The 21,489-nt window shown below is 44.7% G+C and overlaps 1 protein-coding gene across 1 annotated transcript in view; it reads left to right on the top strand.

The window, feature by feature from the left end:
* Window positions 1–21,489, top strand: part of WDR64 (WD repeat domain 64) — a 205,136-nt gene that overhangs the window by 169,971 nt on the left and 13,676 nt on the right. The window contains 2 exon segments of the mRNA XM_030194685.1: window positions 10,380–10,476; window positions 15,973–16,053. Coding sequence (XP_030050545.1) covers window positions 10,380–10,476; window positions 15,973–16,053 — 178 coding nt within the window.

The following is a 21,489-nucleotide window of genomic DNA, read 5'->3' as shown; positions in this document are numbered from 1 at the left end:
GAGACTTGATGACCAGTGTTTAAGCATGGGGGACTGGGGCCTGCACAAAGTGGCAGGCAGCTCTGGCCACCTTGTTGGGTAGACTGGATGGACCTTTCGTGTCTTTATCTGCTGTCATTTACTGTTACTATAGTAGATTATGACAGATAAAGACCAAAATGGTCCATTTACTCTCCCCAGTAAGGTAAACAAGGCTGTAACTGCCACTCTATAACCCACACACACACACACCAACCCACATGCCATCATTTAGGCTTGAAAATGTAGCCCCATCTTCTTCAAAGTGCAAAAGTCATTTCACTGCTGCTTTGAGCTGAAGCAGGCAATATTTGGTTTGCATCTTGTTGTTATCAAGGAATCCCCAGTGTAATAACCCACAAAATTTGAATTCCATCACCATTTTTCATCTCAACATCCTTCTCTGGGGGGCATTCAAGGTATTCACTATCCTTTCTGTGAAAAAATAACTCCTGATGTTGCTTCTGAGTCCACCTCCTTGCAGGACTGCCGAGACAGGGGAGGGAGGCAAGATTCCCCAGGCCTGGCCTCCAAGGGGGGCTTGGCACAGGCAATGCTTCTGGAGGCAGGCAGAAGGTTCTGCTCCCTCAGTCTGTCTCTCTCCTCTCCTGTGTGTCGCAATCCGTGTGATTAAGTTAACACAATAACCAAGGTTTTGGCACACAGGAAGAGGAGAGTGACAGATCGAGGGAGGAGCAGACACAGGAAGGTAAGGGGGCGGGGAGCAGCGGTGACGGGCCAAGTTGGGGGATGGGGACAGCAGTGGCAATGACCCGAGTGGGATGGGTGGAAGGTGGTGGCTGCGGCAGCCCTGGCCCTGGCCTAGTTCTGGTTCTGTCTCTCGGCGGTCCTGCCTCCTTGCAGTTTCTTAGAGGGTAGGGCTTGCTTATGGGATAGAGGAAGAGGGAAGGGAATGTTTACCTAGCTGAAAGTGCTTTATGAAAACTGCCTATCCTGTGTGTGAGGGTAATCATGCTTTAGATTATATGGGGTATAGGCTAGAGTATTCATGCTTATATCCCCCATAGTTTTCACTGCTATATCTCTGACCTTGACTTCTCACTCGCAATTCTATAACAGGGTCAGATTCTATAAAAGGCACACAAAAATGGGTGCCAGAAAAGATCAGCACTAAGCGTGATTCTATAAAGGGCGTGCACCCCTTTTAGAATTGTGCTTAATGCCAATTCCTGAGCCCTAACTTTGGGTGTGCTGCTGAAACCTGGTGTAAATGCTGGTTCCCATGTTGGGCATGCTGACCCATTATTCTGCAACAACGTGTGCAACTTTTCAAAATGCCCTTTCCTGGCCACGCTTCCTCTTGAGTTGTGCACTATGGGATTTAGGCATCCAATGTTACAGAACAGTGTACAGCCAGACGCGCATGCAAATCCCAGCTGGTGCCAAATAACATCAATAATTGGCTATTAGCGTATGACTGTTGCTAGTTAATGGCTTGTTAGCCAATTAAGTTGCGTGTGCATCTCAGGAACATGCCCAAATCTGGGTGCCATATATAGAATCCAAGGGTGAGCGCCCTAGTTGAGGTACCCCGATACCACACGGTGAAAGTGTATTCTTTAACAGCATCTGAGCACCCAGCTTCTGGGTAACCCAGCATCAGTGTACCTTGCATTTAGGCATCCATAGTTACACCGTGTGGTATCGGGGTGCTTAAACGAGGGCTCTAGAACTGGTTTAACTGTGGGGTGCTTAAATGCAGCAGAGACATGTGTAATTTACAGGATTCTATAAGTGACTTATGTAATTGGAGACATGCCTATGTCCTACCCATGCTCCTTTGCATTTATTCACTATGGTACTTAACATGTCCGTACAGAATAACACTTGGACAATTAGCTTGCCACTTATGCACATAGGTGGTGTGTTAATATGGACACCCAGTTATAGAATTGCCATTTTTAAGACTAACCCTCAAAAATGTACCTGTTCAATCAGGCTTCCCCAGAGGTGTAGTTTTAGCCTTGCCTGCTGGAGATCTAGGACACAAGGAACACTTACAAATATACCCTTCCCCCTTCTGCATATTTTTATTTAATTGAGAACCACTTTGTTGTTCTATTGCCCGAAAAACAGTGTAACATGATTGTGAATAAACTAAACTGCATCCACATTTAGATTTTCATGGAGGCATTTCCAGAGTGGACTTAAGCCAAGAGGGACAATAACACACATAGTTTTGTATTTTCAGAACTACAGTGAGGCTGCCCCACATAAAAAGCAGATGCAACTCTCCAAAGAGAAAATACCCTAGAGAGTTGCATCTGCTTTTTATGTATATTTTCTCCTTGGGAAAATTTCAAAAAGGAGAGTATATTCTCTCTTTGAGATCTGACGAAAAATCTGGAGGTAAACTTATCCATGGACTTGGCACCTGCCCCCACAGTTTCCAAAATTGCCCTATAAATTTATTTCGACCAAGAGCTTCTGGAGTGTATTTTTGATCAGATCCTATGAAACACTTATTTCAAAGCAAATTTAGATTCTAAAAATGCACACAATTTTACTGAATATTAGGAAGCATCTGTTACATGAGGGTTTGCCATAACAAATAAATCTAGGAACAACTGCGCTGCCTATGAGGTCTTTATACTAAACTGCACTAACAGATTAATCGGCTGATGATCAGAAGCCCCGTGCTGTTCCAAACAGTGCTCTAAAAATAGCACCGGAACAGCGTGGGGCTATAACACCCCTATGATCAAAGCTAATAGCATGCAAAATTATGTGCACTATTAGCTCTGATCATAGGGGTACTTCAAACAGGCTGATATTCTCACATGTGGGTGACGTCACGTCAGCCCCGGAGGATTTTCCAGCAAAATCGCCAAAAGTCTCTTCTAGAGCTTTCCGTCGCGTGAGACGATCACACCGCGCATGCATGCGCACGATTTCCCGCCCACCGCGCGGACATGCTCCTCAGTTTTCTTTCCGCGTCTCAGGAGACACGGAGTTTCGCTTCGCGCACTTCGCGCTTCTTCGGGTCCCACGGACTGAAAGTTTCTTCGTTGAATTGAATTCGCTTGTTTTAAAAAAAACAAAAAACAAATTTCCTTTATTTTCTTACATTTTCTTCGTTAAAGTTTCCTTTCTTTTACGTTTGCGACCGTTCTTGATTTTGTGGATGTCATTTTTCCCGCGATGTCATCGATGACACCCAGCGGCTTCAAGCCTTGCGCCCGCTGCAACCGGACCATCTCTGGCACTGATCCGCACTCCTGGCGCCTTTCAATGCCTTGGGCCTGACCATCTGCAGGAAAGCTGTAAGTTGTGCCTAAAAATGAAAAAGCGCACTCAGCTTTCTAGAGAGGCCCAAAGAGAAAAGCTTTTTGGGTCCGATACCTCGACATCAGCATCGACATCGGTACCGTCGACATCGAGGGCAGCGTTGGCATCGGGAGACCGGGTACAGGCTGCCAAGAGACCGATGCACGCTGGGAGCAGTGATGCATCGAGCGGGTCTCCACCTGCCTCGGCACCTCCTGCTTTGCAGGCCCCCCCGGGACCGACCTCTATCAGACCCGGCCCCGAGGAAGCGTGTGGATTCCATGTCTTCCTCACCAGTACCGAGGAGTCTCGATGACTGGCGTCAGGTGAAGGCCAAGAAGCACCGTCATCGTTCTCCTTCTTGACACGGTACCACGAGCTCCGGCTCATCGAGGCATTTGGTACCCGAGAAGCGTCGATGCCGAGAGGATCGCTCTCCCTCTGTTATGGAGGTATCAACGCGCAGGTCGCCTGGCAGCCCGGTACCAGCTCCCCAGCCTCTGCAGATTCTGCCTCCGAAGCCCACACCGGCACCGCAGCCTTCCCCGACATCTTCTGTAGATGAGCACATCAAGGCTTTTTTTCCTGATTTCATGGAAGCGGTGCTGCACCATTTGCGCCCGGCACCTGAGGTACCGGTACCGACGGTGCTGGAGGCTCCTGCGGCACTGTGCCTTTCGCCGGTGGTGAGGTCTCCTTCTCCGGTACCGCTTCCGGTATCGGGGTCGGTAGCCTCCCGGGTCGACTCTCCATTGCCTTCGGTGGAGGAAGCTTCACCGGAGTCTCCTGGGGATTCGACTTCTCGACACCGTCATTGAGATCACCGCACCTCCATGTTGAGATGGTCTCGGATCCGGGCTACTGAGTTGTTAGCCCCATCCGATGATGGCTCACCTGATGAAGATGGGGGTCATGGAGTTTTCTCTGCCGAGGATTCTCTAGGTCTTCCATCTGATTCGACCCCCTCACCTCAGAGACAGCTCTCCCCTCTGGAGAGCTTGTCTTTTTCATCTTTTGTGCAGGAAATGTCTGAGGCTATTCCCTTCCCTGTGGAGACTGTGGATGAGCCCAGGGCCAAGATGCTCGAGGTCATGGATTATCCATCTCCACCTAAGTCTTCTACCACAGCTCCTTTTCATGATACACTCAGGGAAGTGCTGATGAGGAACTGGGAGAAGCCTCTTTCTTGTCCAACTATTCCCAAAAAGGCTGAATCCCAGTATCGGATCCACGGGGAACCCAGTTTCGTCCGGCCTCAGTTGCCTCATGACTCTGCGGTGGTGGATTCCGCTCTCAGAAGAGCTAAGAGTTCTAGGAACTTTGCCTCGGCGCCCCCGGGGCGAGAACATAGAACCTTAGATTCTTTTGGGAGGAAGGCGTATCAGGCTGGCATGCTCGCTTCCAAAATTCAGTCGTACCAGCTCTTCACAAGCATTCATTTGTGGAACTCAGTGAGGCAGCTTGAGAGCTTGGTTGATGCACTCTCACCGGAGCAGGCCGAGCCTTTTCGCCAAGTGGTCAGGCAGCAGAAGGCGTGTCACAAGTTCTTGTCCAGGGGCATCTACGATACTTGCGATGTGACATCCATGTTTTCTGCTATGGGTATAGTGATGCGCAGACTCTCATGGCTGCGTGCCTCTAACCTGGTGGAATGAAAATTGTGGATATCCCTTGCCGGGGGGGGGGGGGATCATCTTTTCGGTGAGAAGGTCAAAGAGTTGATTGATCATCTCTATCAGCGTGATAATGCTATGGACTCTCTCTCCCGCCGGGCGCCTTCTGCATCCGGTTCCTCATCCAGGAAGTTTTTCAAATGGAAGAGAAGTGCGCCTTACGCCTCTAGGGGCCATAAGTACACTCCTACTTCTCGACAGCCAGTTCAGGCTCTGCCACAGCACGCTCGTTCTCATCAACAGCGTGTGCCCAAACAGCCCCCTGCAGCTCCCCAGCAAAAACCAGGGATGGGTTTTTGACTGGCTCCAGTTGAGCATAGCCACCATAAATGTGTCCTTGCTGGACGATCTGCCTGTTGGGGGGAGGTTAAAGATTTTTCACCAAAGGTGGCCTCTGATAACCTCCGACCGGTGGGTTCTTCAAATAGTCCGGTTAGGATACACCCTAAATCTGGAAACCAAACCTCCAAATTGCCCACCGGGAGCTCAGTCCTTCAGCTCCCAACACAAGCAGGTACTTGCAGAGGAACTCTCCGCCCTTCTCAGCGCCAATGCAGTCAAGCCCATTCCACCAGGGGAAGAAGGGCTGGGATTCTATTCCAGGCACTTCCTTGTGGAAAAGAAGACAGGGGGGATGCGTCCCATCCTAGACCTAAGGGGCCTGAACAAATACCTGGTTCAAGAAAAGTTCAGGATGCTTTTCCTGGGCACCCTTCTTCCCATGATTCAGGAAAATGATTGGCTATGCTCTCTGGATTTAAAGGATGCTTACACTCACATCTCGATACTTCCAGCTCACAGGAAGTATCTGCGGTTTCGGCTGGGAACGCAGCACTTTCAGTACTGTTTGCTGCCTTTTGGCTTGGCATCTGCACCCAGGGTCTTTACCAAATGCCTGGCAGTTGTTGCAGCGTCCCTACGCAGACTGGAAGTGCATGTGTTCCCTTATCTGGATGATTGGCTGGTGAAGAGCACCTCCCATGACGGGGCTTTACAATCCATGCGGATGACTATTCAAGTGCTGAAGCTACTAGGGTTTGTCATCAATTACCCAAAGTCCCATCTCAACCCAGTTCAAAGATTGGAATTCATTGGGGCTCTGTTGTGCACAAAGACAGCTTGTGCCTATCTTCCCGAGCCAAGAGTGGACAACCTTCTGTCTCTAGTCTTCAAGGTTCAAGCGTCTCAGCAGATCACAGCTCGGCAGATGTTGAGACTTCTGGGGCACATGGCTTCCACAGTTCATGTAACTCCCATGGCACGTCTACACATGAGATCAACTCAGTGGACCCTAGCTTCCCAGTGGTTTCAAGCTGCAGGGAATCTAGAGGATGTGATCCAGCTGTCCATCGACTTTCGAAATTCACTTCACTGGTGGACAATTCGATCCAATCTGGTTTTGGGGCGCCCATTCCAAATTCCTCAGCCACAAAAAGTGCTGATGACGGATGCATCCCTCCTCGGGTAGGGAGTGCATGTAGATGGGCTTCACACTCAAGGAGCTTGGTCCCTTCATGAAAAGCGTCTTCAGATCAACCTCCTGGAGTTGCGAGCGATCTGGAACGCGCTAAAGGCTTTCAGAGATCGGTTATCCAACCAAATTATTCTGATTTCAAACAGACAATCACGTTGCGATGTACTACACAAACAAGCAAGGGGACACCGGATCTCGCCCTCTGTGTCAGGAAGCCGTACAGATGTGGCTTTGGGCTCACCAACACGGCATGTTTCTCCAAGCCATTTATCTAGCCGGCGTAAACAACAGTCTGGCCGACAGGTTGAGCAGGATAATGCAACCTCACGAGTGGTCACTGAGCATGGCTGTTGCCAGGAAGATCTTCCGAGCATGGGGCACCCCCTCGGTGGATCTTTTTGCCACTCAATTCAATCACAAGGTCCCTCACTTCTGTTCCAGACTGCAGGCCCACGGTAAGCTAGCGTCGGATGCCTTTCTCCTTCATTGGGGAACAGACCTTTTGTACGCGTATCCTCCCATACCTCTGGTGGGGAAGACTTTGTTGAAACTCAAGCAAGACCGCGGAACCATGATTCTGATTTCGCCTTTCTGGCCATGCCAGATCTGGTTCCCTCTTCTTTTGGAGTTGTCCTTCGAAAAACCGTGGAGATTGGAGTGTTTTCCAACCCTCATTACTCAGAATGAGGGGGCGCTTCTACATCTCAACCTCCAGTCTCTGGCTCTCACGGCCTGGATGTTGAGAGCTTAGAATTTGCCTCCTTGGGTCTTTCTGAGGGTGTCTCCCGAGTCTTGCTTGCTTCCAGGAAAGATTCCACTAAAAGATGTTACTCTTTTAAATGGAAGAGGTTTGCCTTCTGATGTGACAGCAGGGCCCTAGATCCCTTTTCATGTCCTACGCAGACCTTGCTTGAGTACCTTCTACATTTATTAGAGTCTGGTCTCAAGACTAACTCCGTAAGAGTTCACCTTAGTGCGATTAGTGCATACCATCAACGTGTAGAAGGTCAGCCTGTCTCTGGATAGCCTTTAGTGGTTCGCTTCATGAGAGGTTTGCTTTTGTCAAAGCCCCCTGTCAAACCTCCTCCTGTGTCATGGGATCTCAATGTCGTTCTCACCCAGCTGATGAAACCCCCTTTCGAGCCACTGAATTCCTGCCATCTGAAGTACTTGACCTGGAAGGTCATTTTCTTGGTGGCTGTTACTTCAGCTCATAGAGTCAGTGAGCTTCAGGCTCTAGTAGTTCATGCTCCTTACCTTAAATTTCATCATAACAGAGTAGTCCTCCGCACGCACCCTAAGTTCCTGCCAAAGGTGGTGTCGGAGTTCCATCTGAACCAGTCAATTGTCTTGCCAACATTTTTACCTCGCCCTCATACAAGTCCTGGCGAAAGCAAGCTGCACACTATGCACTGCAAAAGAGCATTGGCCTTTTACGTGGAGCGGATGAGCCCCCACAGACAGTCCGCTCAGTTGTTTATTTCTTTTAATCCCAACAAGAGGGGAGTTGCTGTCGGGAAACGTACCATATCTAATTGGCTAGCAGATTGCATTTCCTTCACTTATGCCTAAGCTGGGCTGACCTTACAGGGCCATGTCACGGCTCATAATGTTAGAGCCATGGCTGCGTCAGTGGCTCATCTGAGGTCAGCCACTATTGAAGAGATCTGCAATGCTGCGACGTGGTCATCAGTCCACACATTCACATCTCACTACTGCCTTCAGCAGGACAGTCGACGCGACAGTCGGTTTGGGTAGTCGGTGCTGCAGAACCTGTTTGGGGTTAGAATCCAACTCCAACCCTCCTAGGCCCATTTTTATTCTGTTCCAGGCTGCACTCTCAGTTAGATATTTCTTGTTTCAGGTCAATTTTTGTTATGTCCTCGCCGTTGCAAGGCCCAATTTACCACTGTTTGTTGTGTTGAGTGAGCCTGGGGGCTAGGGATACCCCACATGTGAGAATATCAGCCTGCTTGTCCTTGGAGAAAGCAAAGTTTCTTACCTGAAGCAGATATTCTCCGAGGACAGCAGGCTGCATATTCTCACAAACCCTCTCACCTCCCCTTTGGAGTTGCTTTCTTTCATCTTTTGGATTCAACTGAGGAGCGAGTCCGCGCGGTGGGCGGGAAATCGTGCGCGCGACGCAACGCTCTAGAAGAGACTTTTGGCGATTTTGCTGGAAAATCCTCCGGGGCTGACGTGACGTCACCCACATGTGAGAATATGCAGCCTGCTGTCCTCGGAGAATACCTGCTTCAGGTAAGAAACTTCGCTTTCTCTGATCATAGGGTTACTTCTGTGAGAGGATTGTGCCTGGGCATGCACCCAAGGCACAATCCTCCTGCAGAAGTTATTTGACAGGTCCGGGCTGTCAAAAGCCTGGATCTGTCAAACAGCAGAAGAGGTTTGACAGGTCCAGGATTTTCTCGTGGACCTGTTAAACCTAAGCCTGACCCCCCCCCCCCCCCCAAACACTAGCTTCCCCCATCCCACACCCACATCGCACAAAAACGCCCTGGTGGTCCAGTGGGACCACTATCTATCCACCCCTCCACCCAGCAGCCTACCTCTTTGTGGTCGTAGTGGTGGGAGGAGGGAGGGAATACCACTCACTCCCTCCTCTTCAGACGCCTTCCCAAAATGGCGGGTCCCATCCTGCCTGGTGCATCCTGGGATGCGCCGGGTGGGGTTTAACCCATATATGGAATTAAGCCCTGCCCATGACATCCCAGGATGCACCGGTCAGGGCAGGTCGCCTCCATTTTGGGAAGGCGCCCAAAGAGGAGGGAGGGAGTTCTAGTCCCTTCCTCCTCCCACCACTACGACTACAGAGAGGTAGGCTGCCGGAGGGAGGGGGCGGATAGATAGCGGTCCCACTGGACCACTAGGATGTTTTTGTGCAATGTGGGGGTGGGTGGGAGGAGGGAAGCTAGTGGTCCCACAGGACCACCAGAGTTTTTGTGCTTTGGGGGTGGGGGTGGGGAGGAAGCCAGCGGTCCCACTGGACCACCAGGGTTTTTGTGCTTTCGGGGTAGGGGTGAGGAGGAAGCTAGCGGTCCCACTGGACCACCAAGGTTTTTGTGCTTTGGGGGTAGGGGGCCTGGAGGTCCACTGAACCTCCAGGGCTTGTGCTTTTTTTTGGGTGGGGGGCTTAGGTTTGACTGGTCCGGGAGAAAATCCCGGACCTGTCAAACCTCTTCAGTGGGTCTCCCTCATTCCTTCTTCCTAGCAAACCCTAACGCCAGATCCTAGCTGGTGTAAGGTTTGCAGTGGTAGCAGTGCCCTTGTTTGGCACACTACCCGCTGATCATGAGGGATGAATGCAGAAGACCTTTGTTTGCATGCATTTGCATGTAATTTGCGTTCAGAGCTGGCAAGCACATTATTACACATGCTCACCGGCTTTGATCATTGGGCAGCCACAAACACAGGCACTAATATTGCGCTATTGGCTTCTAGCACCCATGTTTGCTTCTGATCATCCGCCCATTATTACACGCTAATGATTAGAGCTGCCTATGAGGTCTTTATACTAAGGTGCACTAACAGATCTAGTGCTAGCTAGCGATTAGAGCTGCCTATGAAGTCTTTATACTAAGGTGCGCTAACAGATTTAGTTTATGCTAACAATTAGATTACGCTAAATGCCATGCAGCCCATTCCATATCTGTGGGCTGCATGGCACTTAATGTCCACTAATTTGCTAGCATACACTAAATCCATTAGCGCATCTTAATAAAAGTATCCCTATATGTATTACTTTATACTCCTGATTGAAGGATTGTTTAATTTACACCCTGCTTACTCCAAAGAGGTTTACAGAAACAAAAATACATAAAAATCCAATATAAAACCATCACAATAAAATCTGACAAATATATTACTACTGTATTTGATTTTGATTTTCTCATATCATTTCCACATAGATGGGAGGCACTGGAGGACCAACGCATTAGTTTAAAGGAGCCTTTTAAACCTCTGGAGTTGGAGCTCAAGTATTTCAAATCTTTAGCTTCTCCCAAGGTATTGCACATTTTCTCTCACCATTTTCCAGTTTACTGCACATTGAACTCCAGAATTTGGAAGAAACTGTCTGCCTGAAATTCAAAGCGATTTAAACAGCATGGAGAAGTTCCTGGCTGTTTAAGTTGCTTAAGGGTTCTTTTACTAAGCTGCATAAATGTCTACGCGCGCCTAATGCGCGCCAAAATGGAGTTATCGCCTGACTACTGTGTGGCTCTTGCGGTAATTTCATTTTTGGTGCTTATCCGATACGCGCGTCTGAAAAATATTTTTTCATTTCGGACACGCATAACGGACGTACGCCAAGTGGCATTTAGTGCGCAAACATCATTACCGCCCAGTTACCGCATGAATTTTTACCGCTAGGTCAATGGCTGGCGGTAAGGTCTGAGACCCAAAATGGACGTGCGGCAATTTTTATTTTGCCACATGTCCATTTTCGGCAAAAATTATAAAAGGCCTTTTTTACAGGCACACTAAAAAAATGGATTGTCATGAACACAAAACCCGCACCTACACTACCGCAAGCCATTTTTCAGCGCGCTTTTATAAAAGGACCCCTTAAAGAGCAACCCGTATAGAAGAGAAAGTTCATATTCACTAATTTCCCTTCCAGGTTTAACTCCCAAGTTTGCACAAACACGTCTGGTATGACCGTGTGTATAAAGTAGTGAATAAAAACTATGTCTTCTACATGGTCTGCTCTATTTGTTGAGTTGAGTTGAGTTTATTGGGCATCTTTTTAACTGCCTTTCAAATATAAACCAAAGCGCTGACAGCGTGAAAATGAAAAGGAACTATAAAATTGGACAGAAAAAAAAGAGAAAGAGAAAAAAAAAAGAAACACGCACCAACGGGAGTAAAAACCATGATTATCATATTGGATCTTGCAAACCGTTTGCCTTGTTGCTTTCTTGTTTACATCGCTTTTCTGGGACTAACTGCAAATATTCAGCAGCACTGAACCAGTTAGTGCCCCAAATATTTATGATTAGTGCTTAAGCCGGTGTATAAATAAAATTGAAGGCCTTTAGAATATTTTTCATTTGAGATGCTTGATAGAACTTTTTCTATTTTTTTTTTTTTGTTTAGCTCATGCATTTTCAATAGTAGCTCAAAGCAAGTGGAGCTAAAACTTGCCAAGATTTGGGTTTTTACAAGGAAAGGGTTTGATGGGAGATAAGGGGCAGGATTTACTAAAGTGCACTACCTTATAAAACCTATGATAACACTGTTAATGCACATTAATAGTAAATGAGTCTCATGTACTGTTCTCTCTAAGTTGAATGGGAGTCCTCCACATATAGTCCTGCCAATAGAGGGCACTGTTTCACTATTACATTTTCAATAGTGAGAGATATGTAAGCTCTGCAGGACTCCAGGGAACCTGCTTGTCCCCAGTGATGAAAGACAATATTGAAGCACCTCCCCCTACTAGCAGCAATTCAGTTGGAGGACACCCACCCTGCTTAGATGGAACAGTGGTCCCATGCATTATGGGGACAATTCTATAAAGGTTACCCAAAATTTGGGCGCCAAAATGCAGGGCACTGAGAATGAATTCTATAATTACATCTGTGCACTGAAATGCTACTATACAATAGAGTGTAAGTCAGCATGTGCATGCCAAAATATAGGTACCATCCAGTGGCGTACCTAGATTGGCTACCAGCTGGGGCTGGTCAGCGCATCACCCTCACCCCCTGGGGGTGCACGGAGCAGTTGAGCAGCTGTCGGCTTCGCAGGTCCCCTGCCCCGGAACAAGAAGTAACATCAGAGGGGGCAGAGAACCGGTGCAGCTGTCAGCTGTGCGACTGCTCCATGCACCCCCTTGCTGCCTGCACCTTGGGCGGACTGCTCCCATTGCCCTGCCCTTGGTATGGTGCCATCACTCATGCCATGTAAAAGGCAGACATAAATGTTGCAATTTAACACATAATTTATTCTGTCCTATAAGTTATCATTTATTATTTATTAAAATTTGCTATACCGCTTTCATTGCAAGCAAATTAAAGCAGTTTACAGATAAAATAACAATGAAAACAAGAAATCAGAAAAGAATGCCAGTTTAAGATGGGAAAGACCTGCCTTTGCCATTCAACAAGATTCAATCACACAAGGTAAAAAAAAAAAATTACATATAGAGCAAATGAACATAATCCATACATAAATTCAAACCCACATATTCCCCTCTAACATCCACCAGACTCCCGCCACAGAATCCACCTGGACCTACACAAGGAAAGCCTGATGAAAAAAGTTAGTTTTCAATAAAGCCCGAAAGGGCGTATATGAGGATTCAAGCCAGAGACATTGTGGTAGAGAGTTCCATAATGCCGGTGAGACAAGATAAAAAGCACTGGATCTAGTGGATTCCCACCTTGCTTTAGATGGGTGTGGAAGAATTAACCTATTGTCATTTAATGAATGTAGAGTACGAGATGGTATATCAGGGTTCACCATAGAGGAAAGAAAGATAAGCAGGAGTACCACTGTAAAGGACCTTGTGAATTAAAGCTAGCACCTTAAATTTAATCCTGAAGCCAACTGGTAACCAATGAAGCTATTGAAGTGTAAAGCATGGCCAAAACAAGAGGCTCAGCAAAGAATCCATGCTCCACCAAATGTACTTCCCCTTGTAAGTGTGTGCTATATGGATTGTTCACTAAGCGTTTAGAATACCGCTTAAGGCCAGATTCTTGAAATGGTGCTCAAAATTCGGCTCTGATAAAAATTGGCGCTGAAAGGTATTCTATAACAGGTATTTTGGGATCATTGCCCTTTGTAGAATAGTGCATAGTGCCAGGATCAGTGCTCAACTTTGGTCGCAAGGAGTTAGACCAACTGAAACCAGGTGTAAATCCTGGTATGCAAGTTGGGTGCGGATCCGCACTGTGCACATTTTAAGGAAACGCTCCTGACCTGCCGTGCTTCTCCCAAGCCCATGCCCCCTTTCCAGATCTGCACAGAAATGCTTAGGCACTATTCTATGAATGGGCATGTAAGTGTGTTTGGGTATGACATTAGATACTACATTATCATTTAAACCATATATTGCCTCAGTGATTCATGTGGTATTTTTAAAATTACAATTGCTAGCTAAGCTGAGAAGTTTTTTGTCTGAACAAAATTTTCATACTGTTTTGCAGGCATATGTTTTGTTACATTTTAATTGGTACATTTATTGTTTTTTTTGTGTTTTATGTGATTTGCCGTGTGCAACACTGAAAGCCTTACATGTGGTTCAGAATTCTGCGGCTCAGTCATTGACAAGGACAAGTAGGTTTGACCATATTACTCTGAAGTTATGGGAGCTGCATTGGTTGCCTGTTGTATGGTGTATAGAGTTCAAGATGTTGGTATTGGTGTTTAAGGTTTTCCATAATGCAGCTCCAGAGGAATTGATGCAAAGATTACATTTGTATTGGCCTTTTCGGTCACTTCGGTCGCAGGCTCAAGTATTGTTGGTTGTTCCTTCATTTCGACAGGTTCAGTTACAGGCTTTCCATTCTTGGACCTTTGCAGTGGTTGGTCCCCATTTATTGAATGCTCTTCCTTTTTCTTTAAGGTCCGGCTTCTTCCTATGTTTTCCTTAGAAAGCAATTAAAGGCTTTCTTATTTTGTAGAGCTTTTGGTGGGTCTGTACAAAGGTTGGGTTGTTTTTAGAATATGAAGAATATGTGTTTTGTTGTTTTTGTATGACATTATTGGTTTGTTTTATTGTAACCCGCTCAGATGTTTGAATGGGCGGGCTATAAATTTTGTTAAATAAATAATTTACATGCCCAATTTTTGACTAATGCTCACATTTTACAACACATTGTAGTTATAGAATATCAGCTTAGTTCCTAGATTTGGGGCGCCTAACGTTTAGCACCCTTTATAAAATTTCCCCCATATACATGTATAAGTGACTTTTTTTCAGCTGCATGTATTCGATGGTATGTACTTTACAGGTGAACGTTCCCATGGGTGGGGCATGCATACATTATAAAATACTATAGTGTATGCATGTTCTTTTCTAATACAGGCATGAGCATTTACACCATCTCTATGGCTGTCATATTGTGCTCATGTCTAAAATATAGGCACATTTTTGTCCTATTACGCTAGTATTCTTTAAAGAAAAGTAGGTGCCAAATAGGCATATTCTTGGTGCCTATAAATAGACAATGGGGCCCTTTTACTAAGCAACATTCAAAAGTGGCCAGCGCTGTTTGTAATGCATGGGTTTACCATGCATGGCGGCCATTTTAGCATGGTGGTAAAATGGCTGCATTTGTACATTTTCCTTTAATGGCCATGTGCTAATTTCTCAATTAACACGTGGCCATTACCGCAGCAGTCCTTACCGCCACCTATTTACTAGGTGGTAAGGGCTCCCTCACTAACCCCATGCTAATTAGGCAGTGTGCAGCAATGTAGCCTCACTACCCAATCAGTACAGGGCATGCCTAGTCTCCGCCCATAGACACGCCTCCCACACCAAAGAATAGAATATTTTTTATCATGGGATTAGAGTGCGCTGATTGGTACACTTCCGTGGGATGCCTCAGCAATTCTTTTTGGTGTGTGGTAGGCACACGCTAGTGTCTATCACGGCTTAGTAAAAGGGCCCCAAGGGTTATAGATTTATCTTCTCAGAATATACATTCACAGCTACTTTTGTGCAGGTATAAATTTGTGCATCATCATTTATTTATTGGGCTAGATTAAGCATCTTTATGAAAAGAGTCACCCAAGGCAGTGTACAGCAGGTACAGTTTAATATAAAACTTACAATTTTAACAGCATAACTATAGTAAAATGACCAAATATAAACATAAGTACAATAAGGGGGTCTTTTACAAAGGCATGCTAGCAGTTTTAATTCGCAATAATAATTAGCGTGCGCTAAACACTAGAGATGCCCATAGAAATATATGATCATCTCTAACATTTAGAGCATGCTTATTTTTAGCATGGGCTAAAAATGCTAACACACCTTTCTAAAAGGACCTCTAAATGAGGTAAACCTGAAAACAGAAAATTGAAACCTAATAATAACACTGATATGAAACAGTATAAGAAATATACTCATTTAACAGCACTGCAGAATAATCATACAACAGAAATATGATGTCAGTACAGTACAAACAATACCATAATAGACAGCATAAAAGAACATTCAAATAACAAAATATCAGCATAATATCAATGGAATATCTAATAGGCACACATTAGAATATTCAAGCAACATAGATATGATGCTAACGCAGCCTAGTATACAGCTTACTATGTAGCTGAAGGGCCATTTGAATGCTGTTGCCTTTACAAAGCAGACTTAAAATAGGTGCCTTTTTAGACTTCTCAGACAATCTGTTATAAAATCAGACCCAAAATGTGACCTGCAGAAAATAATGTACATTATTGCTACTAGCACACAGTGACATAATAGCACCGTTTAGCAAATCTAGCCTACAGATAGGCAAACATTTCTACTGATTTCTGTTACAGGTAAAAAGAGTCCCGCTGGAAAGTTTTACAACTGGGGATAGAGAATCTGGTGCAGTTTTCAGAGCTCTTCCTATATACAAGGTAAATATAACTCTATTTATGTTTACCTTATTTTGGTAGTCACACACTTAGGACCAAACTCTATAAATGGCACCTAAAAAATTGGTAACCCCAACTGATAAGAATAGATTATTACCAAATTATATTTATTACCATAACAATTACACATACTCAAATACACAAACTATTGTTTCTCATATCATCCTTCACATAAGTGTTGTAGGATAACCTCTAAATATTCACTTTATCCTCCCACTAGAGTATTCACCACTAACACCTTCAATGTCCATAAATCATAATTCCAGGAGGAACATAGAGTTTATAATCCTTGTAGAGAGATGATGAATAAATCCACGTCACTCTGTATTATGTAAACCTCTGATTCACTCGTGAATAAAGAAAGTTCTGTTAGTCACAAATGTACTTAATAATTGCAGTTCAAACGATGTCAATATCACTCAAATATATCATCCCAATGAGGATCCTTGCCACTTGAGAATTGCTTAGAACTCGTTTCACAATGGATCACGGACCATAGATTTATAGTAAACAAGGATAAAATCCTAGCTTGTTGATTTACAGGGGGTCTCTCGGTTCCATATGTCCCTCTGAACTTTTTTGGTTCTTCCATCCAGCCAGTAGACTCATTCCGTTACTTAGGAATTGTCTTCGACTCTCACCTTTCACTTGCTCCCCAAGTTGCCAATGTTTGTAAAATAGGGTTCTTCATCCTTCACCAATTCCATGCAGTGTGCCATTACTTCAGTTCATTTGTCTTCCATTCTGGCACTCCTAACTACAAGACTGGACTACTGCAACACAGTTTAGCTTGGTTGCACCCAGACTGACATTAAGAGACTGCATTCCCTACAGAACACAGCTATCCATTTGTTATGTCACGCTCACTACCAAGATCATGTCTGTTTCAACAATATCATTGGCTTCCTATTCAACAGCACATCATCTTTAAATTGTTGACACTGACTTTTAAGGCCTACAGGCTTGGATTTCCTGAACATCTGTCCTCCCTCACAATCCCATACTCACCACCATATCTTCTCCATTCTTGAATGATTAAGGCCTGGTTTTACACTGTCCCAAATTAGCACACTTAGAATCTACATAAGTGCATAAGTATTACCATACTGGGACAGACCAAAGGTCCATCAAGCCCAACATCCTGTTTCCAACAGTGGCCAATCCAGGTCACAAATACCTGGCAACATCCCAAAAAAGTACTAAACATTTTACACTGCTTATCTCAGAAATAAGCAGTGCATTTTCCCCAAGTCCATTTTAATAATGGTCTATGGACTTTTCCTTTATGAAGCCGTCCAAACCTTTTTAAAACCTCGCTAAGCTAATGTTTTGTGAAGAAATATTTTCTCCAATTCGTTTTAAATTTACTACTTTGTAGCTGCATTGCATACCCCCTAGTCCCAGTATTTTTGGAAAGACTAAACAGACCCTTCACGTCTACCTGTTCCACTCCACTCATTATTTTATAGACCTCTATCATATCTCCCCTCAGCCGTATTTTCTCCAAGCTGAAGAAGAGCCATAGCCGCTTTAGCCTTTCCTCATAGAGAAGTCGTCCCATACTCTTTATCATTTTCATCTCCCTTCTCGGCACCTTTTCTAATTCCACTATCAGGCTCATTTTCGAAAGAGAAGGACGCCCATCTTTCGACACAAATCGGAAGATGGGCATCCTTCTCACAGGGTCGCCCAAATCTGCTTAATTGAAAGCCAATTTTGGGCGTCCCCAACTGCTTTGCGTCGCAGGGACAACCAAAGTTCACGGGGGCATGTCGGAGGTGTAGTGAAGGCGAGACTTGGGCGTGCCTAACACATGGGCGTCCTCGACCCATAATGGAAAAAAAGGGCGTCCCTGACAAGCACTTGGACGACTTTACCTGGTCCTGTTTTTCTTACAACCAAGGCACAAAAAGGTGCCCGAACTGACCAGATGACCACCGGAGGGAATTGGGGATGACCTCCCCTTACTCCCCAAGTGATCACTAACCCCCTCCCACCCTCAAAAAATATCTTTAAAATATTTTGTGCCAGTCTCAGATGTCATACTCAGGTCCATTGCAGCAGTATGCAGGTCCCTGGAGCAGTTTTAGTAGGTGCAGTGCACTTCAGGCAGGCGGACCCAGGCCCATCCCCCCCTACCTGTTACACTTGTGGTTGTAAATGTGAGCCCTCCAAAACCCACCACAAATCCACTGCACTCACATCTAGGTGCCCCCTTCACCCGTAAGGGCTATGGTAGTGGTGTACAGTTGTGGGTATTGTGTTTTGGGGGGGAGGGCTCAGCACACAAGGTAAGGGAGCTATATACCTGGGCACATTTTATGAAGTCCACTGCAGTGCCCCCTAGGGTGCCCGGTTGGTGTCCTGGCATGTGAGGGGGACCAGTGCACTAGAAATGCTGGCTCCTCCCACATCCAAAGGGCTTGCATTTGGTCATTTCTGAGATGGGCATCCTTGGTTTCCATTATCACCGAAAATCAAAAATGACCACGTCTAGTGACGACCATCTCTAAGGACGACCTAAATTTCAAGATTTGGGTGTCCCCGACCGTATTATGGAAACAAAAGATGAACACCCATCTTGGTTCAATAATACGGGTTTTCCCGCCCCTTCGCCGGGACGTTTTGTGAGGACGTCCTCAGCAAAACTTGGGTGTCTCTTCCAATTATGCCCGTCCACATCTTTTTTTGAGATGTGGTGACCAGAATCAAACACAACATTCAAGGTGTGGTCGCACCATGAAGCAATACAAAGGCATTATAATGTCCTCATTTTTGTTTTCCATTCCTTTCCTAATACCTAACATTCTATGTGATTTCTTAGCCGCCACAGCACACTAACCAGAAGGTTTCAACGTATCATCAATGACGACGCCTAGATCCCTTTCTTGGTCGGTGACTCCTAACGTGGAACCTTGCATTATGTAGCTATAATTTGGGTTCTTTTTTCCCACATGCATCACTTTGCACTTGCTCACATTAAATATCATCTGCCAGTCTCCCAGTCTTGTAAGGTCCTCTTATAATTTTTCACAATCCTCTTGCGATTTAACAAATTTGAATAACTGTGTCATCAGCAAATTTAATTACCTCATTAGTTACTCCCATCTCTAGATCATTTATAAATATGTTAAAAACCAGCAGTCCCAGCACAGACCTCTGGGGAACCCCACTATCTACCCTTCTCCATTGAGAATACTGACCATTTAACCCTACTCTCTGTTTTCTCTCTTTTAGCCAGTTCTTAATCCACAATACAACACTACCTCCTATCCCATGACTCTCCAATTTCTTCTGGAGTCTTTCATGAGGTACTTTGTCAAACGCTTTTTGAAAATCCAGATACACAATATCAACTGGCTTACCTTTATCCACATGTTTGTTCACCCCTTCAAAGAAATGTAACAGATTGGAGAGGCAAGATTTCCCTTCACTAAATCCATGTTCGCTTTGTCTCATTAATCCATGCTTTGGAAAATGCACTGTAATTTTGTTGTTTATAATAGTCTCTACCATTTTGCCCGGCACCGACGTCGGGCTCACGGTCTATAATTTCCCAGATCCCCTCTGTAACCTTTTTTAAAATTGGCGTTACATTGGCTATCCTCCAATCTTCCGGTACCACGCTCGATTTTAAAGTTAAATTACATATTACTACTAACAATAGTTCCGCCAGTTCGTTTTTCAATTCTATCAGTACTCTAGGATGAATACCATCCAGTCCAGATTTGCTACTCTTCAATTTGTCAAATTGCCCCATTACATCCTCTAGGTTTATAGAGATTTTATTCATAATCCAGCAGTCTACGTGTAAAACATTGTTGTTGTAATCATGCAAAGTAGGTTATGCAAAATGCACCACCATGTACACACATCAAAGAACACCAGGGAGCAATCTTATGTGTACTTTTATATGTATATAAAGTAGATGTTCCCATGGGCAGTGTCAGATGGAGTTTTGGGTTTGCATATATACTTTGCAAAAGGCAAAAGGAGCTGGATTCAGTAAATAGAGCTGGAAAGATCCACACTAATACTACTACTACTATTTAGCATTAAACTCGTAATCTATAAAAGGGCGTTCTGCAATAGTTGAGTCACATGGCACTTGTAATAAGCTTGACTGCAACCTTTTGTAATAAGCATTTCATGCCACTATCTGAAAGCCTGAATAAAGCACGTAAGTCTAGGTCAAAACCAATGTGGAGTAGAACACAAAAAGAGGTTTCATCAAAACCACTTCAGACTGAGCAAATTATTTTAGTTTGTAGAAACATTTTTGTATGATTAAAGAGATACGTAGTTGAAAAGTTAATTTACCATCCAAAGTAATTCCAAAGGTTTTGGGAGAGTCAGCAATCATGAATGTTGAACTGGCAATGGGAAATGGTGCAAAGAACCTGATTTCAGGTTTCTACGACCTTGGATTTGTCTGGGTTTAATTTCAGTTTGTGACACTGTTTGTGACTATAGCCAAACTGCTAGAGTTGTAATCTTATCATTAATTAGATGAAATGGCTTGGGGTTGTATGAGATCAGAAATAGAAAGCATCTGAATATCATCAGAATTTATGAAGGAGGTGAGGTGTAAAGTTTGGAAAAAAACCTGTTAATAGGGCCAAAATGATGTTAAATAAGATAAAGGCTAGTGTCAAGCCCTGTGGGACTCCACAGGTAAGGAAGTAGGGTAGAGACAGGGCATTTTACCAAAAAAACAGAATTAGATCTGTTTGGATAGATAAGAACTGTACCATACATAGACTATACGCAATATGCCTGTTTCTTGAATTCTGTCTAGTAATAGAGTGTGGTCCACAAGACTGAAGGTAGCTGAAAAATCTAGAGAAATGAGGACCACTGTTTTGTTGTGGTCAGGATCTGCTTGGATGAATATAATATAATATGACCAGTAAGGGTAGTTTCTGTGGTGCCTGAGAAAACCTGTTTGATATGGGTGTAGACAGACAAATTGACCATTCTAGGAAGTTGGTTAATCGTTCCAATACTATGCTTGTGGTCAGTTTAGATACAAATGGTAGGTTAACTATTGAAATGTCAGTGGAAATCATTTTGATGTCCTTTATTCTGGGGCAGATCTAGGCAGACTTCCAGGCTGGGGGAACTGCACCCAGTTTGAGAGATGTAGTGATCAGGTTATGATGATAAGAAAGAAAACAGTTATTGAGCTTTCTGATCAAATGTTAAGGTCATATTGTACAGCTTTTGTTTTGATAGTCTCTAGTGTATTCTGAATAGCAGTGAGAGAGGGCATTTTAAGAGTAGTGAGCGTACTATGAGGAAGCCTATAAGTAAGGGAATATAGAATTTTATAGAGCCTTAAGGGGTTAGATGTTGCCGATATTAATTAGGAATAGTAAACCACCTTGGTTGATCGTATGGCTGCCTTATATGTGCCTG

The sequence above is a fragment of the Microcaecilia unicolor genome, chromosome 3, assembly GCF_901765095.1.
Source record: "Microcaecilia unicolor chromosome 3, aMicUni1.1, whole genome shotgun sequence".
In the NCBI taxonomy this organism is placed as follows: Eukaryota; Metazoa; Chordata; class Amphibia; order Gymnophiona; family Siphonopidae; genus Microcaecilia; species Microcaecilia unicolor.
The sequence above is the reverse complement of the archived record's forward strand: the minus strand, read 5'-3'. Positions and strand labels throughout refer to the sequence as shown.